The following is a 26,258-nucleotide window of genomic DNA, read 5'->3' as shown; positions in this document are numbered from 1 at the left end:
TGGGCAAGTCGCTTCATCGCTCTGTATCTTGGCTCCTCATCTATAAAATGCTAAATTCATCTGTGTATTTAAGAGGCGCAAAGACTCCAGTGCCGGGAAGCAGTTAAAATCACAGACAGAACCCCTTAGGGTGTGATCAATGGAGCTGTGTTCACAGCCACAAGCTGAGGATAAGGCCCTTAGTGTTTTAAATCTCAGATGCTACTAAGAACACAGGTAGGATCTTTTGGGCTGGTTTTTAGAAGGGCTGAGAACGTTCAATGTCCCCCTGGACATAGAATGGAGTTGTGGGTTCTCTGAACCTCTGAGCAACAGGCACAAATTTGATTTGGGAGGGTGGGGGAGGTTAAATGTATTCTTTTGAGTGGTGAGAGTTTCCCCTTCGCTGGCAAAGAGGAGAGAGAGTTACTCCGCTCCTTACTGCACAAAGCCTCGCGACAAATAAACATGCAGGCGATGGGCTCTTCTCCAGGTGCAGGATAAAGCAGAGCCAACAAGAGCCCTGGTTTCCGAAGCAAAGAAATAAGGCAGCGCATGTTGTGTAGCAGGGCATCACGGAGCTCTCACTCCACTCCCTGGAACAAACGCCGACTTGGATGTAAAGGCAGAGAGAACAAATTCCAAGGAGCTTAGCGAGCCAAGCAGCCGGGCTCCAGAAGCGGCCCTGTCTCCACTCTAGCTAATTATGCGGCCTAGCGTGAGTGAAGATTCCTGCCTCACTTTTAATAGCTCCCAGTAGGAAGGCGGCAGCCGTCCCTGGCTCCACTTTAGCCTGTATGCCTGTTACTGACAGCCCATTAACCCTGCAATGGCTGGACTGGAGCAGTGTACACAGGGCACGTCTACATGATGCCACACAGAGGAGGTGGCCATCTTCGTTCTAGTGTGAATCAATCCAGACGGTTTAAGGCCCCCGTGGGGAAGTGTCATTTTAAAGGGAGATGTGTGGGGCTGAATTCTCTAGGGCTGCCCCACTGACAATGCTGCGTGGTGCACATAGGCCCTGGTAGGTGGAACCTGGATCATGCTGTCCAGCTACAGGTCGTGTGTGAGGCCAGAATCCAGGCCTCTGCCACTTGAGCCAAAGGAATAATCCATTAGCTGGCAGCAGTAGAGGACTCTTATCCTCTATGTGGACTAGGTTCTATAAGGGGATGTGACTCATGCAGCCACTGCGTTTCGGTTGCACAGGATGTAACCGAGGGCAGAATCTGGCCCACCCATTATCTAGTCAATTGCTACAAAATGACATCAGTGGAAAGGAAGCATCAGGAACGTGACAGGGCGATTCAGGATGACGCAATCTCTATTCACTTCTCTCCTTGGTTGGTGAACCAGTCCCCATTCCGGTCCGGACTGGATGGTGGTCCCTATCCGAGTCTCTGGTTGGTTTTCCAGTCCCTAAACAAGTCCGGGATTGGTTGGTGTTCCAGTCCCTATCCAAGTTCCGGATTGTTGGTGAGCCAGTCCCTAACCAAGTCTGGGGTTGGTTGGTGATCCACTCCTTAACCAAGCCCAGGATGGTTGGTGAGCCAGCCCCTATCCAAGTCTTTGGTTGGTTGGTGATCTGGTTTCTATCCAAGTCCCTGATTGGTTGGTGATCCACTCCCTAACCAAGCCCAGGATGGTTGGAGAGCCAGCCCCTATCCAAGTCTTTGGTTGGTTGGTGATCTGGTTTCTATCCAAGTCCCTGATTGGTTGGTGATCCACTCCCTAACCAAGCCCGGGATGGTTGGTGAGCCAGCCCCTATCCAAGTCCCCATCGGTTGGTGATGTGCTCTCTAGCTCACCCACAAGTTGTTGGGCTTGACGCACGAATCACCAAGTGAACTCCTCTGCCCAGTAACCTGCAGGAGGTCAGATTAGAGTCGACGATCATAATGGTCCCATAATTCCACGGATCTATAATCCCCATGTAAGGGTCCCATATTCCTTCCCCCCCATCTCGGGTGGCTGGAGCCTGGCACCATTGTTTGGCAGAGACAAGGAGCAGGAGAGCAGCAGCGGGTGCATGTGAAAGTGATCAGGCTATTTTCCTAGTCCCCACGGCCCTTTAGGCCCACTCCCAGCTGGCTTTGTGGAGGGGAAAGTGGGAAGGTGGAAAATCAGCCATCTCTTCCCCCCCCCCCCCCCCCCGCTGGCCTTTAACCCCAGGGCTTGCTGTGCTAGGCAAATCCACCCCAAGAGGTGCTGTGTTGATCCAGGCTTCCCTTCCTTGCACCTTGCATTGGGGTGAGCGAGCCCCTGGCTAGCCACGGCCGGGCTCCTCTCTCTGCCTCTGTCCAGTGCTGTTTATGTGATGGTGGAGCAGCGCAGGCCAGGTCTGCAGCAGTCAGGCTGCTGGCAGATGAGCAATAACACCATGACATCATTGTGTGAGTGGAGCCTCCCTAGAGAGGAGTGAGGGGTGGGGGCCGGAGGGGGGCAGGCGAGCCAGCGAGCTGGAGAGAGGAGCACAGAGCGCGCCCGGCGAGCACTCTAAAAGCACTTAGCCAGACACGCAGCGGCAGGGCATGCTAACGGAGCCCAAGTATGGGCGCTTTCGCAATGGCTCAGTGACGCCCTCGGAGGACCCAGCCATGAGCAGCAAGGTCGCGGCGGCCACCCCGGCCCCCTCGCCGCCCGCCTCCCTGGCCCACCCGTGCCCCCCGCTGGGCGAAGCCCACTTGCCGGAGGAGCAGGAGGCCGTGACCACCTTCTGCATGCTGATCCCCAAGATTCCCCAGTGGAAGTTCTCCAGCCCCTCCGGCTTCCTGAGCCGCAGCCCTTCCAGCGCCAGCAAGGACCTGTCGTCCCCGGCTAAGCCCGGGGGCCCCGGAGAGGCAGGAGGGACCTCCTCCGGCCTGGCTGCTGTCCTGAGTGCCTGTGAGCCTGTCTGCCACTCTCCTTGTTCTCTGCAGGTGATGAACCGGTTCCGAGGAGGGGGAGGGAGGAAGGCGGCTCGGGTCGAGGGGGTCAAACTGGCCGGAGAGGAATGGAACCGGAAAGGTAGCTTCATCAATAAACCGGCGCAGGGCTGGCTCCATCCGGACGAACGGGTCCTGGGACCGGGGGTCTCCTACATCGTCAGGGTAAGCCCGTTTCTCCGGCCCCCCTTCCCCTCGGTGCCCACCACTGTCCCATGCTGACTGCATCTCTGCAGCTGGCATTGAATTGGGAGTCTGCTGCCGCGGCACTCGGATCCCTCTGTCATTAGGGGCTGGCAGCCGGGAAGGGGAAAGGTGCCCCCAGCCATAGGTAGAGGGAAGTTTGGGATGATTTCCCTCCCCCCGTTCCCCAGAGGTTTCAAGGCTTCCTCATCCAAGTTCCCCCTGTTCAAGGCCTCAAAGCCCAGCCCGTCACCCTGCCCTGGGAGGGGTTGGTGTTACATCGTCAAAGGCCGTCGCCATGACACCACGGTAGCTGGGACGTAATTACGACTTGGGCCCTTTGGGGCAACCTGGCCTTGCCCGGGCGATTGCACATGGTTTAAAACGAGCGCACTGCTGCTTAGCCAGCCTGAAACCGTACTCGGCTGCCAACAGCACTGAGCCCTCGTCCTTCACTGGGCCAGGATCTCCGGCCACTTATTGATGAACTGAGCCCTGCGGTGGCGGGCGGGTATTGTGCCAGAAATGGGGAAACTGAGGCACAAAGCTGGGACGGTCGCACAGTGACTCTGTGGTGAAGCGAGGAGCAGAATCCAGCTCTCCTGACTCCCAGCCCTGTGTGTCAACCCTAAGACCATCACCAAAGACCCACGGCCTCCTACTGCTCTCCTTCACCCCCGTTTGACACCACGGTCATGGACTTCAGTGGAGTTCCTCCTGACTTGTGGCAGTGTCAGCGAGGGCAGACTCAGCCCTGCTTAAGCCACCCCTAAGTATCCGTGTACAGCTGGGCCGAGGAAGGAGGGCCCAGTGGTTAGGGTGCTTGGCTAGGACTTGGGAAAATTGGGTTAAATTCCCTGCTGTGCTCCAGACTCCTTGGGTGAGTCACTTAGTTGAGCTTTGCCTCAGTTTCCCTGTCTATACATTGGAGATAATAGCCCTGCCCCGCCTCGCAGTGGGTTGTGAGGATAAATGCATCAAAGATAGGGAGGGGGTCAGTTACTATGGTGATGGGCTGGTTTCCAAACAGCTCGGTTGGGCCTGGTGCACCCTGCACTCTAACATACTCACAACCCCATCCCCCCGGAGGGAGCCACCGAGGGGCGGACACACCAGCAAGACCCCCCCCCCCCCATGACTCCCATTCTTAAAACTGGGTCCTACGCCTGACGGTGGAAATGGTTTTGCTGCGGGGGAATGTGTGGGGGAGCGTCCTAGTCGTCGTCTCCCATGCAAACGCCGCTGGGCCTGCTGCTGTGGTCTGGACCCAACACGACTCCACTGATTTCATTGCTCCGAGGCACTGAGAGCCACCAGAGGAAACCTACCCGGCCTGCAGGCCAAAGGAGGCCCCTTGGGCCCATCTGTGCTGGCGGAGGTGGTCGCCAGGTCTCCCCGCTGCTTTGCACGGGTGTAACTGCTGACATGAGGTCGGGCAGAATCAGGCCCTAGGGGTTAGTTGAGAAAGGAGAGAGATTTGCCTCCCCACTCCCTGGAAAGCACGAGCCAGCCTCCCCAGCAGCCCCCCGAGCTCCTGTGGCCAGCTCAAGCCTCCTCCTGAACCACAACTTCCACACTGCTATTTTGAGCGCGGTAGCTCAAGCAGAACTCGTGTGCATCTGTCCACCCGCGCTGGGAGGCTCGCGCCCAGCTGCACTGCAGACAAACCCCATGGGCGTTAGGTGCCTAAATACCTCTGAGAACCTGGGCCCAAGGTCCTGATCTCCGGTCCGTCCACACAGCTAAGCGGGCAGGATCGGGGCTGGAATAGCCAGACCGTGTAGACGCATTCATACACCAGAAAGCCAGGGGCTGGAAAGGCCGGTCTCCAGCAGGGGAGAGTCTGCTGCCACGGCACTGGAGGGGTCTTCCTGGCAAGACCTTGTGGCAGCTGAGTGTCCTAAACAGGATGGGGAAGGTTCAGAAGACCCTCCTGTTTCCCAGTGCCTCTGGGGATACTGACTGGCCCTGCAGCTGGCCTGGACCCACCAGCGCAGTCTCTCCCCCTACCCCAGAGGTAGCTGGCTAGCAAGAGACAATGGAGGAGGGGGAAGTTTAACAAACTTCTTCACAATGGGGGCCTCTGCTCCAGCCCTGAGATTGGGATCTGAGTTCAAATCCCCCAGGCTTCACAGGGAATGAATCTGGGCCCATCATAGAAATAGGGCCAGCTGTGAAGTTTGGATCCAGGGCTTTGGTTTAGTCCTATCTCCAGAGTTCCACACCCCTAGCCCAGGGAGTGATTTTGTGGAGTGGGTTTGATGTGGCCCACCTCTCCAGATGGTCTAGAGGTTAGAGCATGAAGATGGGAGGTAGGACTCCTGGGTTCTAGCCCCAGTTTTGGGAGGGGAATGGGGTCTAGTAGTTACAGGACCAGACTTGGAGCCAGGACTGTGGGGTTCCATTCAAATCTCTGCCACTGATTTGCTGCCTGACGTTGGGAAAAAAAATCACATCCCCCGTGCCTCCGTTTCCCCATCTGCCAAATGGGGATAATAATAAGTACCTACTTCCCAAAGGAGTTGTGAGGGTTCATTTGTGAAAGCCCTCTGAGATTCGGGAGGTGCCAGATGCTATGGAGGTCAGTCTCAACCACAGTGCTCCGAGCTCCAGGGTTGGTGCTTTTGGGACTGAAAGGGTGAGACACTTGTAATTGCATTTGCTGATGGCATTTGGCTCCTTGTCTTCTTCTCAATTAACTTGTGGTAATTTACAACTGCAGGCGAGATGGAGGAGCAGGGCAGCATGTCTCCGGTTAGCCTCTCTCCTCTCTCTGCCCCATCATAGATCATCAGATGTTTGATGTGTGGGACAGTGGTTGAGAGCTAACATGATTTAAAGGGAAATGCGCAGAGGTGAACTCCTTCAGGGCGGGCAGTTTCTACAGGAGCCATAGGAGGAGGTTGGCAGAAGGCAGAGAGAGGGGCGTGGAGTTGGGGACAGAGAGAGAAGAGAAGCATTGATAACAGTGCCTTTCCTTACCAAAGGAGCCCAAAGCACTTGCTGTACAGCTCTCTTTGCCCACCACTGAAATGCAGCCATCGCTGGGGTGGAATTTAGCCACTACACTGCAGCGTAGAACAGGGAGCAAAGAAGTCGAAAGGGGATACCACGAGCGCCGACTAAAGTGAAGGCTTGAGGCTGCATAGGCTGAAAGCCTGCGCTAAAAGGGAAGGGGAGGCTGTAGGTTGGCAGCACGTTTCCGTCTCCGCAGCAGCTGGAATGCCAGTGGGGGAGAGCACAGGGCGGGAGTCAAAGCTCAGGGGCGGGAAGAAGGGGGCATGGTCCAGTGGGTAAAGCACAGGCCTTGGAATCAGGAGATTCACAGAATTTAATGCCAGAAGGGATCATTATGATAATCGCTCCTGACTCCTGTATAACAGGCCGGAACACCTCCCCCTAGCTCTGCCACTGCCTTGCCAGGCACCCGAGGGCAAGTCACTTATGACACTGTCTCGTTGCCTCAGCTTCCTTCTTCTGCAAAATGGGGATAAAGACACTTATTTGCAGGGGCCTTGGGAGACTCAGACTTATTTGAAAAGTCTTGGGGGGGGGCGGTGTCCTGTGCTGGAGGGAGCCATCCAAGGGCAAAGTCCCATTATCCCCAGCACAAAAACATTGGTGTATCCTCCTGCATCGGTCCCACCCCCCAGAGCTTAGAGTAGTGGCACAGCAGAAGGCAGGACCATCAGTAGGGCACTGTCCTGTCTCCCCTCCTTCTCCAACCTCCCCATAAGGCAGCACTTTGATGGGGAGCAAGCTGCTGCTTGGGCCTTGAAAAGAAAGTAACTAGAGCTAGCAAAGACACCCCCACACCCCCACAGCCCCACGCTCTAAGGGGCAAATCAGCACAGGTCAAGGCAGCTCTCCCAGTTTACGCCAGCTGAGGCTCTGGCCCAGGTGTCCACCCATCAGAGAGAGGCCAGGATAAAGGTCCTGATCCTGAGACCAAGGAGCGTTGGCGTTGCTCAGAACCTCTTCGACTCAGCTCCTCCATCGCCCACGCAGCAGAGGATGTCCATTTTAATCACCGCTAGCAAGGAATAAGCAGGCGAGCGCTGCAGGAGGCAAGCACCTGGCGGGATGATCCGAGTGAATTTCTTTCCGGCCCTAAGCTTGCCGTGGCGCTAATCAGCCGCCATACATTTTGCCTCCAGCGTTTTCTCCTGGAGCCCTGCCAAGCCCCATTAAACTGACCTCGCTGGCAGCGCCTGCTGGAAAGGCAGCTAATGCGCCATTGAAGAGTGGGGGGGGGCTGGCAGGGGGGCAGAGCGACGTTCCCAGCTAGGGAGGAATTTCGTGGGTATCAGTCCGCTGTCTATCAGGTGTCTATGCTGCACAGAGCCCCATGGCAACTGGCACTAATTGGCCCCCTTGCTAGCCGCTTCAGCGGAGTAGCTAAGGCCTGATGGCAACGGAGACGGAGCTTGCTCTTAGAGGCAGGCTCCCTTCCAGCTCGGGGCTGAGGCCTGCCAAGTGGGTGGTGCGTGGGCAGTTTGCCCGGACGCTGTCTGCTCTGTCCCTGCTCTGTCTCGACAGAGGTGTCAGCCTGGTCCCCTTCTCCCTGGCACCGACATCCTCAAACCATTCGAGGGCCCGGTCGATTGGGAGAGTGAGTTATGAACTCGGCCTGCTGAGGAGGGGCAGGATTAGCCTCTCACATGCTCTGGCTCAGTTTACCCCCCGCCCCCCTGCACTGCCGGTATGACCTGCCCCTCCCAGCCACGTCACTAGACAGCTCAGCCCTGCCCAGGGTAACAGAGTCCTGTAGACAAAGTTCAGGAAAGCACAAAACAAAGGGACCTTTGCAGTAGCCAGGCTCAGCATCCCACCTCCTTCCTTCCAGGCTGGCCCCAGCTGCAACAGCCTCTCCCACTGCCCACCGGCGGGTACCGGGCTATGGTCCACCCAGGGGCTGCTTTTCTGGCCTCCCCAGAGAGTTCTGACGTGCCCCCCCGCTGGGCAAAAGGGTGGGAGTCCGTACATGAAATGTGCTCAGAGACACAAAGCCTCCGAGATGCCCTCTCTCTGCACCTCGCGCTGGATTCCAGAGCCCGGGCTCCAGCCCAAGCCTGATTGTCTGCCCGACCCAAGGGTACGTCTACACTGCCCAACCCGGTGCCACGGGTCCTTCACTGCAGTGTAGACGTCCCCTTAGCCTTAGGGGGTACTCCTGTGCCTCTGCTCCATTCCTCACCTCAGGGCCTGGGAGCTTCTCTCTGCTGCCCCTGCTGCAGTTAGGTGAGGGGAAGCAGAGAGACTGATCTCTCCATGCCCTACCGCGGCAGAGTCATTCTGAACTCACTACGCCAACAACCCTCCCGCTAGTGACCCGTGCTGAGCCGCAGGCCCCCAGGGCTCTGAGAAGAGAGAGGGGCTGGTGAATTCCGGAAGCTGTTCGGGGTGAGCTAGTTCCCATTCCCCCCCTAACCTGGGGATCTGAGCAGGGCACTGCAGCCTGGCTGATTTCAACCCCTTTCTCTTCCAGTACATGGGCTGCATTGAAGTGCTGCGCTCCATGCGATCTCTTGACTTTAACACCCGGACGCAGGTTACCAGGTAAGCACCTCCGGGCTCCCTGCCCTGGACTTTCTGGTGTTCCCCCTGATTTCCAGATGAACGCACCAGCTTTCCAGAGATTCAAGGCTGAAAGAGCCTGTGGGACGGGTTCGTCTCCACCTACCACCTCAGGTTCAGCACAGAGCTTGCAGTCCAGCCAACGGCCTGTCTGACTGCTGGCACCCACACCATCCCATAGCCCAGGTCACGGGCCCTAAGAGAACCCCCTGTCTGACCCATGGCACCCACACCATCCCATAGCACAGATCACGGGCCCTAAGAGAACCCCCTGTCTGACCCATGACACCCACACCACCCCATAGCCCAGTGTGGGCCCTAAGGAACCCCCTGTCTGACTGCTGGCACCCACACCATCCCATAGCCCAGATCACGGGCCCTAAGAGAACCCCCTGTCTGACCCATGGCACCCACACCACCCCATAGCACAGATCACGGGCCCTAAGGAACCCCCTGTCTGACCCATGGCACCCACACCATCCCATAGCACAGATCACGGGCCCTAAGAGAACCCCCGTCTGACCCATGACACCCACACCATCCCATAGCCCAGATCACGGGCCCTAAGAGAACCCCCTGTCTGACCCATGACACCCACACCATCCCATAGCCCAGATCACGGGCCCTAAGGAACCCCCTGTCTGACCCATGGCACACACACCATCCCATAGCACAGATCACGGGCCCTAAGAGAACCCCCTGTCTAACCCCTTGTACCCACACTGTGCCATAATGCACAACATGGGCCCTAAAGGACAGCCTGTCTGACGCTCGGTACCCACACCATGCCCTGGCACACAACACGGGCCCTAAGGGACCCCCCTGTCTGACCTGGCTCTCTCTGCCCTCCAGCTGGTCCGTGTGTAGAAGCAGGCGATGTACAGCCTCCCTCAGACCAGGCAGCTCCCTAGTGTTCTGTGATGCTCACAGATCCGGACAGGTGGGCATGACCCCTCCACACTGTGGGGTCCCCTGCTGGGGAGTCTCAGCAGAGAGGTCAAGGACCAAATGGCTCAGGGCAAACACAGGGCAGGGGTGGGCTATGGGTGCCAGACAGCACGGCGGGGCGGGCATGGAAGCTGACTGTTGTCCTGGTCTGGGGGAGATGGCAGGCCTCCAGTCTTCAGGGCTGGCTCCCCTTCCCCGCCCCTCAGCTGCCCCAAACACCCCAGCTGAGAAATCCCCATGTGCCTTCCAAATAAAGCCCCCGGCCGGCCCGGAGCATGCGGGGCAGGTACGTGGGAGGCAGGTTCTGCTGCAAACCGGACAGGTAGCAAGAGAAGCTGGGGGTGGTGGGGGGTAGAACTGCAGAGTCTCCTGCCCGCTGATGCGGATCGATAGGAGGCCGGGGAGAGGGAAGGAGCTTCCAGAGCCGATTGCCAGCCATGGCTTATTGATGGGCCTGTCCCCGCAGCGACGTGGGAGCAGCAGCAGCACGCGTAGGGAGAAGCGAGCAGGAGGGCGAAGGCGCAGGGGGACACGCATGGAGGCGGAGTTGTGCAGCCCCCGTCCGAGACCTGGGGATGGGGATGAGGTCCTTGGGAGACGTCTCTCTCGGGCGCATTGATTCCATGGGCTTGGGGAGCCGGCTGAGTTCCTAGCTGGGACTCAGGGCCCCTCCGGCTCCATGTAGCTTCTGCATGTCGGCAGAGCGCCATATTTACCCTACACCAGGGCCAGGGGCCAGCAAGCGGGACAAACGCGGCAGGCGCCCAAACGATGAGGCTGAACTGGGCCCCTTAAAAGTTGCCCGAGCGCAGCATCCCCGTGGTCTGGGATCCTGGAGGGAAGGCTCCGGTTTGGGGGGCTCTCACTCGGCTCGCTAACAAAGGACGCCTTGGGAAGTGCCCCCAGCTCTGGGCCGTGGCCAGGGGCTGCTCAGTGCCATGCAACGCGCCGCTGAGCCTGAGGCTTCTCAACCAGGCCGCCTAGCGTAGCGGCTGCCGGTGGGTGCATAGAGCCGGGGCACGGACGGATGGTTTTCACGTGGCTTTGTGCCTTTGCGTTGCTGGGCCAGGCAGTGCCCCATTGCGACGGTGGCCCCAGTGGCACAAATACACCACCTTGATCCCCAACTACCCCCTCCTCCTAGAGCCGGTCACTGGCCCTGGGACACTGGGGGGGGGTCTCTTGGGGAGGAGAGCACTGGCCAATTGACACTCAGAGGGTGGAGCCTGAGCACCAAGGGTTTGGTGTTTAATTATTAAAGCCCTTAGCACGGAGAGAGCCAGAGAGAAAGGGCTGCTGGATGTCAGTGCAGGGTCCCCACAACAATCCCGCCCTCCCACCTCTTTCCCAGCCACAAGTGACGCGGACCAGCTGCCCCTGCCCCAACTGTCATTGCAAGGGTGCGGCCCCCCCAGACAACGCAGGAGGCAGCATTTTAGCAGCGGGGGTGGGGTTAGGTCCCACTGACCCGGTCTCGCCACTGGGGCTGGAGGATTAACCGCAGCCGGCTTGATTCTTTGCTTGCAGGGAAGCCATCAACAGACTGTACGAGGCGGTGCCTGGGGTCAAAGGGGCCTGGAAGAAGAAGGTGGGTAACCGTGCCTTAATTTCCCCATCTGTAAAACAGGGCTGATGATGCTGACTTAGCTTTGCAGACCCTGAGCGGACATGGCTAAGGGTTATTAAGGCGGGTTCAGGTTCTGGGATCTCTCCCCCAGGATCCTCGGAGCCCTCTCCCCTGGGATCCCCTTCCCAGCACTGTTGACCTGCGCAGAGCGGTTGTCTGCAGACAGGAAGCTGGACACTTCGCTGACTGTTGCAGAAGCTTCCTGCACTGTCCCCCCCCCCATCGCCCCATCTGGTTAGCTGAGCGCAGCACCCAGCGTTACCCCGGATCCTTTTCTTCTTCCCCAGGCACCCAACAAAGCCCTCTTCTCCATCCTGGGCAAGAACAACCTGCGCTTCGCTGGGATGAGCATCACTGTCAACATCTCCATCGACGGGCTCAACCTCATGATCCCCACCACTCGGCAGGTTAGTGCCCACCCAAGTGCTCCGATTGCTCCCCTGGGGTATGGAGATCTAGGACCAGTTGGGGCAGGGACAGAGGGGAGGTCGCTTGCACCTCCCCTATCCAGTGGTTGTGGGGACTCATGTAGCCCCTAGCACAGGTTAGAGCAGCCTTGAGACTGCTCTAAATTGTGCCACTGCTTCTGGGGCCCAGGGCTAAATTCTGCTCTCAGCTTCACTGCTGTAAATCCAGCGTCATTCCCCCGAATGCAAAGGATCCACTTGGGTGACAGAGAGACACCCCGACACCTGTCCCTTTACAGGGGTGAGCCCAGCCCCTGGATCGGGGCCAATTAGGGGATCAGCATATCTAGCTCTAGAGGGCGGGAGAGCAGCACCCTTGCTTATCCTCAGAGCACAAGGATAGAACAACTCAGGGTTACACAAGATGGGGAAACTAGTGTCAGGGCAGGGATTAGAACTCAGGTGGGCCCAGCTGCCAGTCCTGTGCTCCAACCACTAGGCCATCCTTTGCTCTTGCAGTCCCCCATGTTGTTTTGTCCCCTTTAAACAGTCAGGCAAGCTGGTCAGGCTACACAGGGTGGCAACAATCTGGGAGCAGGGGAATTCCTGGGTGCAATCCGAGCAGGGAGGGGAAACTGGCATTTCTGAACCAACCACGCTCACAAGCAGATGGCTGGCATGTCCATTCGACGAGCCGCAGCCTACACACCCTAGGCCAGGTGGGGTGGATACAGTCGGCCTAGCTCCCGCTCCACCCCAGCAGCAGAGGAAAGCCAGGACTGTTCCCAGAGCATTGACTTTTGGCGGGGGGCTGGCGGCGGGTCGATCCCCACCCTCCCCTCGTTTTATGGAGCCGCTGCGCTGAGCGATTCCAGAGCCTCCCAGCGACCTCTTGCGAAGATCTTTAATGCCTGCCTCTGTCCCCTGCAGATCATTGCCAACCACCACATGCAGTCCATCTCCTTCGCCTCGGGGGGAGACACGGTAAGGGCCGCCCCCGGCGCGCGGAGATAGAGGAGTCGCTAGCTCCCCATAGCCCCTCTCCCTTCTGCATCTCCTCCTCCCTCTCCACATCACCCCCTTTCCATCCCTCTCTTCTCTCCCCCCTGCCTCAGTTTCTTTGGCCTCTGGTGGTGATCAACGGGCAGCAACAATCACACTGCCAGTGGACCAGTTTCTGCCTGCTGCAACCTCAGTCCTGGGCATCGACAGCAGGATGGGGGAAGGTCCCCACCTGGCTGGTATTTGACCGGCCTGGCTGGGTTGTTTCTTTTTTTATGGCTTTGCCAGAAAAATAATTTAAACTGCCAGGGTTTTTTGCATGGGTGGTTTTTTTTTTTTTTTAAACCATGGGTCTGAAGCTATGCAGTATTCTCGCACAACGCTGGGACAACTCATGTTAAAAGTGTCCATGTCCAGCAAAGATGCGGCCGTGTTCCCACTTCCATGGTTTAAGCGACAACAGAGCAAAATTGTTGCACATACAGCAGCCGTCCGCCCACCGACACGCCACACGCTCCGCACGGGGGTGTGAGAGAGGGTTTGAGCCATGTGGCAGTAAGGAGACCCGTGATGTTTATCAATCTTGTCTATAGGTGTCTTCTCTCTAGATACTATAAGTGGCTGTTGAAGGGGGCGATGGGGAGGGCGTGTGCTGCAGAGTTGCCTTGTGGTTGGGGTTGTGGCAGGCCTGCTTTGTGGGTGGGAGGTTGCCAGTTTTTTTGCATTTCAAAGGTGGTCACCCTAGGCTGGGGGGGAGAAGGCAACTCCCCTCCCCCTCAACTTGTTTCCACCCCGAGAGCTCAGGGGTCCTGCCTGGCCTCTCTCCCTCTCCAGCGGGGTCTCGCAACAGCTCCTAAGCTCTGAGGAGAGAACAAAGAAGCAGGGAAAGGCCAGAGACAGCCAGAGAAACGCCTCTCTGGCCGGTTGGTTCGTCCAAGGCTCCCCCACAGAGTAGCGTCTACCCCGTCCACAAAGCACTGACCTGCCATGCCTGGACTGACCAGAGGGGGGCGCTGCAGAGGGACACAAGCCGCTTCCTGGCCCCCATGTCCCGAGTGCACTTGTCTGCCAGAACAAACCCCCTTCACAGAGCCTGACCCTGTAATGAGAGTCCATCCCTGCAGGCAACAGGCAATTTGCATCCCCCCCTGCCCCGCCGCACCACACACACACACAAGGATTGGGGCCTGGACCCCTGCTTCTTTCACCCCCAAAGCCCAGCCACCCCCTACGTGAGCTCCTGCAGCTGCCAGGGGTAGTATGTCCTTTATTTCTTCTTTGGGCTGCCGCCACTAGAGGGCAGTCCTCCCTCAGTCAGCCCCAGGGAGCTGGTTCGTTACAACACAGGCTGCCCGCTGGGCACGACAGAGGGCAGATTGCCCTGGGGCAATGGGGTGACTCCCGACACCAGGGAACCCTCGCTGTCTCTGCAGCACGCCCAGGCCCTCACCAGCTGAGGAGGGAGTGTCTAAGAGCAGGGACCTACACCCATGTTACCTGGGGAAGGGATCTGCCAGCCGGGGGACTCGGGCTCATGCCCCTTCATACCCAGGTTCATAGCCCTGCCTCAAGCCCCTCCAACCCTTAACCCACAGGCCAGATCCCGGGCCCCAGGAACGATAGCCACAAACCCCTTCCTTCCCTGACTCTCCCTTTCTCTCCAGGACATGACAGACTACGTGGCCTATGTGGCAAAGGATCCCATTAACCAAAGAGGTGAGCGGGGCAGAGGTGAGGGGATACAGGGGGGTAACAAAGAGGGGTAGTAAGCAAGGAAGGATCAAGGCTAAACAGGAGATCCATACTGGCCAAAAGTATGGAGAAGGGTTCTCCCCCCGCCACCCACCTCTTGTGCATTTATTGTGCAGAGTGTAACAGGGGAACTCACCGCCGGAGTGCCCCCTCATGCCAGCACGTGGCCTTGCAGGGATTCTTCCACGCTGGAGGCTCTTTTCCCTGGATCTGCCACAACTTCTCCCAGGGACAGCCCTGCTTCCGAGAGCTCCTCCATGAGGTTCTCCTGCCGGCTGGGCCACCCCTTCTCTCTCAAGCCTTCTGATGAGGCCCAGGTGTTCACCATGCAAACACTTGACCCCATTAGTCCCACCTCCTTAGGCTAGGGGGCAGTTAATTATGGCCCGGGCAAGACTGGCCCCATTTCACCTTAAAGGGGCCTGTTACCCCCATGGCAGGAAGGGACGGGAAAGAGCAGCTCACGGATGTTCCAGGAGGGATCTGTGGTTGTAGGGGCTAATAAAACGTAAGCTGGGGTCGGCTTGTCCGATTGGCTCTGTCCTGCCACTGAAGAAGATGAGGAGGGTGGTGGCGGCGCCCAGTGGGTAAAAAGCTGAGCTGGGTCCAAGCTGGATTCGCTAGACCAGATTCCACCATGTGCAGAAAAAATGAACCCCAGCTCTGGACCACCCTGGTTCTGTGACCCTGAACCCCAGCCTGAAAGGCCATCCATCTCCCACTGCCCCAGGCTGGCTCCTGGCTGGGACATGGCCCCTGGGGGGCTAGACTCCCATTTCGCAAGCGCTGCCATATGTCCCCCGGGGGCCTTGTGCACAGGCCGGATGCCCCGCCTGATGTGTCGGTGTCTCTCTCCCTGCCGGGCAGCCTGCCACATCCTGGAATGCTGTGATGGGCTGGCTCAGAGCATCATCAGCACGGTGGGACAGGCCTTCGAGCTGCGCTTCAAGCAGTATCTGCACAGCCCCCCCAAGGTGGTGGTGCCGCCGGACAGGTAGGGGCGGGGAGAGACACGGGGCCTTTTGGTGCTGCGCGGGTCGCCCTGGCCAGACTGGGCCTGCTTTTATGCAGGTCTGCACCTTCTTACCTTATCCTGGGCAGCAATTCCCAAAGCTGGTCCAGGCAAATGAGGCCTTGTAGGCATCTACCCCCATGTTCATCCATCCCTTACGCTGGCATCCCAGCCACTTCCCACTGCCCCCACCAGGCGCTCTCCAGACTCAGAGACAAGGTGGCGTTCACACTGCCAAGCCTTCACGGAACTGCTTTGCAGTCACCACCTGAGGAGGACCTGAGATGCTTCAAGCCCTCAGAAGGCCTGTTGGTGGAAGACCGGGACCGTCCTCTACTCGGTGCATTGGGGTGTTGCCATTCTCTGCATCACCAGATACGGGGCCCTGCAGCAGGCTCCATACGCCTGTGGCTCTGGGGGCTGAGGTGCCCAGGCTGTGGGTTCTGTCGCAGTTATGGGTGTTAGGTCCAGCATGCTCTCAGTGCTAGGTGCTACCATGCCCTTGGTGCTAGGTCTGGGGATGCTCTGGGTCTGGGTGCTCCAATGGCCTGGGGTGCAAGGCCAGAGCTCTGAGTGTAGAATCGCCATGGTTCTGGAGTCTAACCACATTCCCTACCTCCCGTATCCTCTGTCGCGCAGGGTAATGGGGACCGAGGAATCCGCGTGGGGCGACGAAGAGGAGACGGCCGACCACGACTACTACAACAGCATCCCGGGGAAGGAGCCTCCCCTGGGGGGACTCGTCGACTCTCGGCTCAGGCACGGGACGTTGCTGGGCCACGTGCACTCCCAGCCCTCCTGCGCCGGTCACTTCAGCCAGGTGAATCCTGCAGTCAGCATGCTTGGCGGTACAGCTTCCCCAATTCCCCCCAGCCCTACAACCTCCCCACCTCAAGGCTGCACCCACAACCTCCTGTGTTGAATCGAGCCTTTTCCCCCTGATGCTGACAGCTGGAAACCAAACTGGTTCTTGTCCGCATAGAGGACTCCTGCAGTGAGTGCCTGGTGCGGGGCCAGGCCTGGAGTTTCTTTGGAATAGCCTCTGGGGTCAGGGGTGGAGGTTGGTCCATCAGGGCGAGCCCCATACAGGTCTACGGCCTCCTCTGGGGCTTGGGGGTTCTGTTGTCCAGCAGTAAAGTCCGTCCCAGCCTCTGAAGGCTGCGTGGGATTTTACCAAAAGTCATCAGTTCATTACGTTTAAGGCCAGAAGGGACCATTCGATCCTCTGCACATCACAGGCTGCAAACCCCCAGGTGAACGTGCTACAGCCGTCAGGAGACTAAACAATGATGTGCAACAGGAGGGACGGAGGCGCACCAATCCCATGGCCCCTGCATTGGCAGGCACTAAACCCCTCCATCTCTCACAGGCTGGGTCATCCCGTTACACAGAGGAGGGAGCTGAAGCGTGCGGGGGTGAAGTGTGGAAGCGTGGCTAGAGCTGGGTTTAGCATGAAGGAATTTATGGCTCTCTGACCCACGTGCTTGTAGACTGCACGGCCACTGCAGGGGCTCCGTGGGGGGACCTGCTGCACGCTTCCATGAGCTGTGACCTCCAGGCTGTGTTTCTGGGCCTAGCAACGTTCTCCATTTGCCAGCCAGGGATGGAGGCCCTGAGGAGGCAGCGAGCAAAGGTGGGGTATCAGCTGTCCTCACACCTCCACCTAATGCATCTCCCTGTCCACTGCCTGGGTCTCCATATCACATGCCCACGTGTGGAGGGGAAACATACCTCCTGCATCATGTGTGGTGCATGGACCGAGGTCTGATTCTTCTGCTTCACAGGTTGGATTTCCTGCCAGAAGAGACCAGAACAGCCACCCGGGCTCCCACTGGGACAGCGACGCTCCCGGTACGTGCTGCAGCTCGAAGGCGTCATTTAACCCAGGGACTAGTGTCCCTGTGGGCACGGGAATGCATAGCCCAAGGACTCGCAAATGCCTGTGGTGGGACCCTCGGAGATGGGCATCCCTGTCCCTAGCTGCCCGGTTATGAGAAAACTAGCTGAGAACGATGCCTGGAGCATCTGCTTGGAGCGACGCCCCTTTTGCAAACCCAATCCTTTGGCATGAGTCACACTGCCTGGCACGTAGGCTGATCCTTCCGCACCACCACCACATGGACTCCAGGGGGAACTGTCAGGGGGTGGGGGTGTTTCTGGTCACCCATGAGCTTGTCCCCGAGTCTCCCCTGGATGGTTCAGCAGCTGCTCCCACCAGAGACGATGTAGGAAGCTTGGTCGCCTGCTCCTCCCCTAGCGGGTCAGGGTGAAAGGGCCAAATACGGGGAGGTGAAAGGACCCAGGGGAAGGTGAGATTGGTGTAGGAGTGTGTGGCCAAGGAGAGGACAATCCTAAAGGGAGGAGCAATGGGGTGAAACTCAGCAGAGGGAAGTTCAGGCTGCACAGAGCAAGGAGAACTTCCGAGCAGGGAAGAGTGTGTGAGGTGGAAATCACCTCCCCAGGGAAGCGGTGGGGGGCCCCCATTGGTACAACTGGACAAGACACCAGAGGATAGATCACAGGGAGCGATCCTAGCATGGGCGGTGGGTACCATGGGCTGAGGGAGGCTGGGTCTCCCCAAACAGCCAGGCCCAGCTCTCCCCTCCTACTTTCTGCTCTGTGTGCAGCTCCAGTCCTCCAGTGCTGGCCTCGGGGCTGTGCTGCCCACCTTCCCGGCGCTCCGGGGGGCTAGCCTGGGGTGGAGGCTGGTAGCCGCAGTGAGGGGGGACTTTGGGCTCCGGCAGGCAGTCGAGGAAGAGGAGGTGGGGCCTCAGGCAGCCTCCCTCAGCCGGCGGTTCATGGATCCTGGGGTGACAGGCCCGGCTCCTGCAGTTCCTTTGCACAGAGCCTGCCGGCGCTCACTGCAGGGCACGGGTGTGTCTTCCAGGCCAGTCCTGCGACGGCTACCTCCAGGCAGACGGCCAGCCCCTCGGATGCCGCGACTACGAGGAGCACATGTACGTCAACACGCAGTGCCTGGACGGCTGGGAGCACGAGGCGAGCCCCCCCAAGGATCTCTTTGACATGAGTAAGACAGCAGCCTTGCTCAGCGTGAAGGGTGGGGGGAAGGTGCAGGAAGCCGTCAGGATTGCTGAAAGCCATGATCTCAGGCCCTGCTTTCCTCCCACTCCGGGGCAGGAGAGGAATCAGGTTCTCAGGAGGTCTCCCATTAAGGTGGCCAGACCTGAGCTTGCTTAGCTTGCATGCTCCTGTCTGCTAGGAGCATACACCAGCAGTCTCTGTGTCCCCTCTGCATTTGAGAGGGGATGGGCCTTACCGGGAGAGGCGTTTTGTCCCCTGGTGTCAGGTGCTCCATGCAGCAGCCTCGCGCTTAGCCCTTGCCGTCTGGGCACCAGGCTGGAGCCCTCGTCACACGTGTCCTGCTGGGGAGCGGAGAGATTCCGCTCGCAGCTCTGTGATGAACTTTCCTCTCCCTGCGTGAGGGCAGCTGCAGCGCCAGCCTGGTTGCCCTGTGAAAAGGTAGCATGCAAAGACCCCCGGGGCCATCCAGCCTGGGGGAGATGAATGCTTCTCGGGGTCATCCAGCCCCACAAGCTGGTGTGGGGTCAGAGAGTTAGGCCAGCCAGCTCCTTGCGATGTCAAAGAGACGCCTGAGGCCTTCACCAAATGGCTCTCCTGTCAATAGCGCTGTCGCCATCTGGCAGGTGTTTAACACTGCCCTCTCCTGGCTGTGGTCAGTATTGCTCAGCTATGAGTCCTAGACTCTGTACTGCTCATGGGACTCCAGTGGTAGGTGCCCTTGCTTTTGAATCAGAAGCCCCGTTCTACTCCTGTTTTAGCCTTGCGGCCTCAATATGCAACCGAGCGACAGCCTAGAGAGCCAGGGATTCGTTGCTGTACCCTGCTCTCTCCTGAGCTCAGATCCCTCAACAGACCGAAACGAATTTCCCCTCAACAGCCCTGTAATGCCTGTGTGACCCCATTTCACAGGTGAGGAGGCTGTTTGAGCAAATAGAGCCCAGGATTCCTGCCCCTTCCCTGCCAGGCCGCCTGCCCTTATGCTGAGGGGAGAGGCAGCAGCCTGCAGACTTGGGGTCCAAATGGGAGCCGACCCTGAGTGCATCCCGCTGAGAAGTCACATCGTCCCAAGGAGCTACAGACCCTGCGCTGCCCCTGGGGCTTGGCCAGCGCTCGTCGCTCCAACCCTGTCAGTGAGCGGCTCCCGTTTCCAGCCAGGAGCCGAAAGACACGAACCAACCCACCCACCCCAAGCGCCAGCTAGGGAAGGAGGAAGGGCTCCGAATCTTTTCTGAGGGTGACACCGCTGAGCAGCCGTGGACTGAATCGCCGGGGCTGCGGCAGCGCTGAATGCGAGATGCAAAAAGCGACTTGCCCTCCGCCATGTCCTGGTGCTCTGCTGGATGCGGGCGAGCATGGGAGGGAGGCCGGGGATTTGTTTAGCCAGCGCCCCCTCGGCTGGCATGCCCAGGAAACACAGGGGCAGAGGAACAGACACTCAGCCGCGCCAGGCTTCTGCCTTTCACAGGGTGCTTGGGGGTATCATTAGCATCCAATTTCAGTAATGCACGTGCCTAACCAACAGGTGACTGGCTGGCTAGTTTAGACCTGCCCGGAGCCCTCATCTCTGGAGGGTCTGAGCATCTCATCAGCTTTAGCCTCCTAACCCCAGAGGCAGGGCAGGGCTATTCACCCCTGTTACAAATGAGAACTGAAGTCTAGAGCTGGAAAACCACGGGCCCCGGAGGGAAAGCAGGGACTCAGACCTAGATCTCCAGAGTGCTAGGTTCACACGGAACCCCTGGGCTGTCCTTCCACTCCGGGGCAGCCCCTCCCTGCAGTCCTCCTGTCCTTACAGGGTACGTCTACACTGCAAAACCGTGGCAGTGAGTCTCTGAGTCCGGGTCAGCGGATTCGGGCTCGCCCGACGGGGCTAGAAATAGCAGTGTAGCCACGGCTCGAGCCCGGCCTCTGAGACCCACCCCCCACTCCGGGTTTCAGCCGCAGCCCGAAGGTCTACGTGGCTATTTTGAGCCCCGTGAGCCGTAGTCTGTTGAGACTCGCGGCTGCGGGTTGGGTTGGTATTTTTTTTGCAGTGTAGACGTACCCACAGTCAGGCCTGGGCTTCAGACCCCTGCTGAATCGGGGCCCGTCGCGCTGGGCTGTTCGGCCCCTTGCGGCATTTCACCTCGTCGCTTTGGTTGGGCCTAGGTGGTGATTTCCAGGGGTTTAGCCGTGCTACAGAGCCCAGTTCCTCAGACGCAAGGAGGGGAGGCTCCTTCTCTGTCCCAGGAAAGCCCATCAAACCACTCCACTGCACACGCGTCTCCTTGGAGAAGGAGGAGAGACCACGGCACATGTGGCAGACGTTACCCGTGTCGCCTAGTGCACCACCGGAAGGTGCTCAGAGGCTGCGGTGAGGGGCACGGAGTAAGCACCTCACTAGAACAGAAGAGTGGGACTTGCCTTTGGCCTTTGGCTCAAGGCCTTTAACAGAGCCAGCCCAGGTCCAGCAATGGGGGAATTCTTCACAGACCCAGCTGGCAGTGGGTCTGGGGACTGGGCGCCCTGTGATGTGATCCCGACTAGGGTAGCTGCCAGGGCCTGTCCCCTCCTTGCTTTATATTCTTGGCTTCTTGCAGGGCCTTTCGAAGACGCCCTAAAGCTGCACGAGTCCACGGTGGCTGGCGGGGCCAGCCCTCCCCTTGAGGACCAGTGGCCCAGCCCGCCCACCCGGAAGGCTCCCGTCGCCCCCACGGAAGAGCAGCTGAAGCGGGAGCCCTGGTACCACGGGAAGATGAGCCGGCGAGACGCCGAGAAGCTGCTGCAGATGGACGGGGACTTCCTGGTGAGGGACAGCATCACCAACCCCGGGCAGTACGTCCTGACGGGCATGGACGGCGGGCAGCCCAAGCACCTGCTGCTGGTGGATCCCGAGGGCGTGGTAAGGACCCGGCTGGGCTCCCCAAACTCAGCCCGAATGTCCTTGACGGGCACCCCACCAGCCTCCTCTCTGGGTGGAGCACTACCTGCCCACTCCCCGGCCCCCGCCTGGCACCCACCCCCTTCCCCGTTCTGTTGCTCCAGGTGAGGACCAAGGACGTCCTGTTCGACAGCATCAGCCACCTGATCAACTACCACCTGCAGAACGAGCAGCCCATCGTGGCGGCGGAGAGCGAGCTGCACCTGAGGCAGGTGGTGAAGAGGAAGCAGTGACGGCTGGGTGCGTCCCCCCCGGCAGGGGCCTACAGGGGGCAGGCAGGAGACCAGGGGGCCTGATTCCCTCCTGCCCTCGCCCCTGTCAGAGCAGCGGGGCAGTGGGGAATTGGCCCGCCCCCTCTCTCCTCTGTGCGGGTGACCCAGCGGTGTCCACTGCCTCTTGGGCTGGGCTAACGGGGGTCGCTGGGAGTGAGACGCCCCCTGAGCATGCGGGGCCCCTGACGCTGTGATCCCTGACAGCGATCTCCTTTCTCTCTGGCCCAGAGCCCACCGGGGACCTGGCTCTGTGCCCAGAGTGCCTGCCCAAGGAGGAGAGGGGAGCCAGGTGAAAAAGACAAGTGGATGCCACAGACAGAAAGCCCCCCCTTCCCTAAGCAGCACCCACATCCCCCTCTGCTCCTCCTCCTCCTCCACCCAGTGCCACAGTCACCCTTTCTCTTTCCCCAGGGGACTGTTTTCCCTCCCCTTCCCAAACAGCTTCCTCTTTCCCTCTCCCTTCCACTTGCGGCCACGCTCCCCCCTTCTCTCCCCCTCCGCTGGACTCGCGCCACCTTCCCTCTTGCCTATGGATGGCTGTCACTCGCCTACAGGCAGCCACCTGCGCCCGCGTCTCTTCGGTGGACCCCTGCCCATTCGTGTTCTCTCTCCCACCTCCACCAGTGGAGTGCTGTCACATTCCCCCTCTCTCTCCTCTAGCCCTGTGCCATCTTCCGTCTCTCTCTTTCTCTCTCTCTCCTACAGACTGTTGCTACATCCCCTCTTTCCCTCTTAGCTGCAGGCTGCTGCCACAACCCACGCCGACTTTTTCACTCTTCCTCCTATCCTGGGATGGAGGCGATGTATTTATCCTACACGTGCCGACAAAACTCCGACTGGGACGTTAGCACGGCTCTCCCCACCATCCCCACCAAGGAGCCCCGAGGACACAAACGGAGCTCAGCTCTTTGCCGCGTACGTCCCACCAGGATCACACATACAGCAGATCAAACCTACCCCCGACTTCTTAGACTAGTAGTTAATTAAAGCAAACGAATTGTGAGCAGGGAGCCGTGCTCGGAGAGCTGCTTGTAACCCCGCCTGGGCGCGGACTGTGGTCTAGTGGCCTAAGCGCGGTGCTGGGTGCCGGGACACCTGAGCTCTTTGCCTCCACCTCTGCTGCTGACTGGCTGGGTGACCTTGGGCAAGTTGCTTTGCCGCTCTGTGCCTCAGTTTCTCCATCTGTAAAATGGGGAGGATGATATTGACCGACCTACCTCGCAGGGGGTGCTGTGGGGGGGAGTTAGCTAAAGCTGGTGTGGCCTTCTGAGTGCTAAATAGCATTCAACTCAGCTGTTAGGTTTAGTCGCTGCTAGAGATCATCAGAGGGGTAGGGAACCCCCTTTGGAGGTAGAATTGGGTTTGTCGGGAGGGGTCAGAAGCACAAGGCCCCATTCCCATCTGCAAGGAGAATAGGAGCCTCTTCCCCATCTCCCAAAACCTCCCAAGCCAACCCCTTGCAGTAACAGCTGCTTAGACTCCACTTTGCAGCCCTGCCGGGACAATCTTGTAATTACGTTATCCGGCTGAGATGGCCCATCATTAGGGAAACGACGTCAGATCTTATCAGCACTCTGCTTATTGAATCAGGACGTGAGGACAGACGTTTGGACCTTGGGAGAGAGGACAAAGAGCGACACAAGCGAGGGTGTGGCCGTCCCACCGCTGGGACGCATCTCTCCTCCTGCACAGCTACCCAGGAGGTGACTTGGTGTCCACTTGGCTTCTGCCCCACTTCAGAGCCTCAGCCAGGCTCCTAGTACCTAGCCCGGGTCACGGCACTGCCCCTCCGCTCTGGCTGGGGTAGCCAGGTGCCTGCTTCCTTTGGATGGTGGAAGATGGGACCTTCCCCAGAGCTTAAGCTTTGGAGACTCACCAAGCACCTGCTATGCAAAGCTCACAGCTCCTTCAAGGCCAGCTAATCCCAAGAGGCATCGCTGCAGGAGATGCCAGAGTCATCTTCCAGCAGGGGTCCCTGCTCTTTGGAAGCTCCCATCTCCTCCAGTCCCACCCCAGCCGGCATTACAAGAGAGGACAATGGAAAGGTACCTTCTCCAGCCAGGTGGGTCTTGCTCTTCTCAGGCCCACGGGTCCGTGTCACTTTGTAGTGGGATTTTACAGGTTACCCGGCGCCGAACATCCGTCAGCTGGGACCCAAGGTGAGAATTCCACTGAACGGCTGCAGCCTTTTAAACGCTAGACAGCGATTGTCTCTCCACCGCGCCGGCATTTGGGGAAGCGTCTGACACGCAGCGAGGGGTTCGCTGGTTTGAATACGTTTCTAATTAAATGTGGAAATGATCAAACGGCCTGAGCGTGATCTTGCCTCTGCTTGACAGACCCCGGCGCAGCATGAGCCCTGGGGGAAGAGATGAACAGAGCCATCTGCCTCTGCTCTGGTGTAGGACAGCGGCTGCTCGTTGCAAACAGCCGCTCAGGTGAAAGCAGGCCATGCCAGGTTCACCCCTGGCTCCTGTGTCCCAGTGGGGCGACTTTCACATACTATCCCCTGATCCTCCAGCTGGTCCAGACACGGAGGTTACCTAATGGCAGCATAAGCTCCGGAGGGGTTGGTCCCTATGGCCCGTTCTCTCCTTGGCCTCATTGCCAACAGGGGGTTGGGGGGCGCATCCCTCAAGGCTGCCCGACCCGGGATTGAACTGGGGTCCTCCAGAACTAAAGGCATGAGCAGCTACGGCTTGAACTAACGAGCCAAGCTTCCAAAGCGGGGGCGGTAAGAGACTCGTATGCTCTGCAGATCAGGCACCGAGGGGTACACGCAACCCACGGGTTTCACGTGCTGGATCCTCCAGACCGCCTAGCCAAGCAGACACTTTGTTTGTAACACCCCCCCAGAATTCCGCTCCCCTCCCGCCCCCCTACACACTCCCGAGCTCCTGATCTCTAAATGGGCTTCCGGCAGATGGAGCCCAGCACCTGTCCTCGCCTCCTTGATCCTGGGCATCGCTGAAATTAAGAGGGAGCCCCCCTCCCCCACCCAAGCTGGAATCCAGGGTTGGATTCTGGATTCTCACTGGAACTGGGGGTGCCTAGACCATTAGCGAGAACTCAGCTTGACATCTGCAGCTGGATCCAGGATTTGAGCTCAGCCAAGGACAGAGAAGGGGGAGGTGCTGTGGATTTCAGACCCCTACCCGGGCTCAGATTCTCAGCCACGCACCCCCATGGACAACGTTGGAGTGTTTGGATCTAAGGTGGAAGGAGTTAGCTCAGGGCCATCTGCCGGGACATGGGAGCTTGGTCACGTCACGTGCATTTGTTAAAGTTTGTATTGTGGTAGCCCCGGCAACTCCGGCCCTGGAGCGGGACCCCATTGCGCTAGGCGCTGTACAAACAAAACGACAATTCCTGCCCCACAGAGCTTGCAGGCAGGATTGGTCCCTGCTATATATTATCCAGCCTCTAGATCCCGTTTAGATGTAAATGACTCAGTTCATGTGGCTTCTACTCCTCCCCTTGGGAGATGCCTCTGCTGCCAAGCACAAAGCCCCAGTATTACAGCTGCGTCCACCTGCCCGTGCCCCACATTGCTACTGGCACTCCATGGCAGCAATCCCCCCTCTTGCCCCAGGAGTGGGGGGGCTCCATGGGCCGGAAGGGGAAGATTGCACTGCCGCTGCCTGTACTGTGCCCATCCTGTTGATCTCCGAGGGCGCTTGGATCAAGGTGGAGCCTCTCAAGAGGGTGCCCGCACCTCCCCCAGGGTGGCACTTCCCTGTTCCAGAGGAAGACACCGGCGGTATCGTTGGAAATCAAGGGCCTGGTCCAAAGCCAATGGGAGGTGACTCCCGTGGAATGTAGCCGGGTTTCACCTGTTCCCTTCAGCTGTTCTTTGCCAGTCGCTGGTACAGCCCCTGGCGGGGGGGGGGGGGGGGGGAGTCAGGATGTTCCCCCACTCAGCCCTGTCGTCCAATTACTTTCTTCCTCTTCCAGCATGTTACAGCTCTTTTATTTTTATTCCTGCTGCCTTCTTGTGGGGGACGAGAGGGGAGAACTACCGGGATCCGGGTTCAAGATCTGCCACCCGGGTGTAGCCCAAAGGCGGGGCTTGGACACAAGGTGCTTCTCAGACCGGGTCTCTCTCCCTCTCATTGTGTCGCGCCCGGCGCCCGCTGGGAACTGCCATTCATCAGGAGCTAAGGAACGCTCCCATTCAAATGGGAATGAAACCCCAGCAGGGGTGCCTGCCTTGAGGCTCTTTTCTAAGCAGAACGACCCCACAAAAGGAGCGTAGGTCAAATGAACAGAGGCAGGAAAGGCCCGGTGGCCCTTGCCCTGCCCAATGCTCCTCAAAGCGGGTCGTGCCGGGTGGCTGTTGATCAGGGAAATTGGGGGCCTGCTTCCAAAGCAACGCGAGTACGTCTGAATCCCCTTCCCTCCACGCCCCCTCATCTGTCGCCGCGTCCAGATGAACTTTTAGGCCGAAGGCAGCACGTGAGCTGATTTTCAGTGGCATTCACACTGCCCGGGTCCTGGCCACCGGTCCGGGGGGGCTCTGCATTTTAATTTAATTTTAAATGAAGCTTCTTAAACATTTTAAAAACCTTATTTCCTTTACATACAACAATAGTTTAGTTCTATATTATAGA

The 26,258-nt window shown here is 58.8% G+C and overlaps 1 protein-coding gene across 5 annotated transcripts in view; it reads left to right on the top strand.

Annotated features, from left to right (window-relative positions):
• SHC2 (SHC adaptor protein 2) overlaps positions 1-23,957 on the top strand; it is a 30,509-nt gene extending 6,552 nt beyond the window's left edge. The window contains exons 2-14 of one of the 5 annotated variants that reach the window (XM_065578209.1): positions 2,901-3,071; positions 8,578-8,648; positions 11,142-11,202; positions 11,529-11,648; positions 12,579-12,632; positions 14,315-14,366; positions 15,270-15,396; positions 16,054-16,234; positions 17,199-17,265; positions 18,302-18,442; positions 21,036-21,337; positions 21,481-21,616; positions 22,385-23,957. In XM_065578209.1, the coding sequence (XP_065434281.1) occupies positions 2,904-3,071; positions 8,578-8,648; positions 11,142-11,202; positions 11,529-11,648; positions 12,579-12,632; positions 14,315-14,366; positions 15,270-15,396; positions 16,054-16,234; positions 17,199-17,265; positions 18,302-18,442; positions 21,036-21,337; positions 21,481-21,609 (1,473 nt within the window). In that variant the 5' untranslated portion in view covers positions 2,901-2,903 and the 3' untranslated portion in view covers positions 21,610-21,616; positions 22,385-23,957. Of the gene's footprint in view, positions 1-2,437; positions 3,072-8,577; positions 8,649-11,141; positions 11,203-11,528; positions 11,649-12,578; positions 12,633-14,314; positions 14,367-15,269; positions 15,397-16,053; positions 16,235-17,198; positions 17,266-18,301; positions 18,443-21,035; positions 21,338-21,480; positions 21,617-22,353 lie in introns of those variants that run through there. The other 4 variants (XM_065578208.1, XM_024105721.3, XM_008168804.4 and 1 more) reach the window with 4 other exon arrangements.
• The last annotated feature ends 2,301 nt before the right edge of the window (positions 23,958-26,258 follow it).

This window comes from Chrysemys picta, chromosome 25 (genome assembly GCF_011386835.1).
Source record: "Chrysemys picta bellii isolate R12L10 chromosome 25, ASM1138683v2, whole genome shotgun sequence".
In the NCBI taxonomy this organism is placed as follows: domain Eukaryota; kingdom Metazoa; phylum Chordata; order Testudines; family Emydidae; genus Chrysemys; species Chrysemys picta.
The sequence above is the reverse complement of the archived record's forward strand: the minus strand, read 5'-3'. Positions and strand labels throughout refer to the sequence as shown.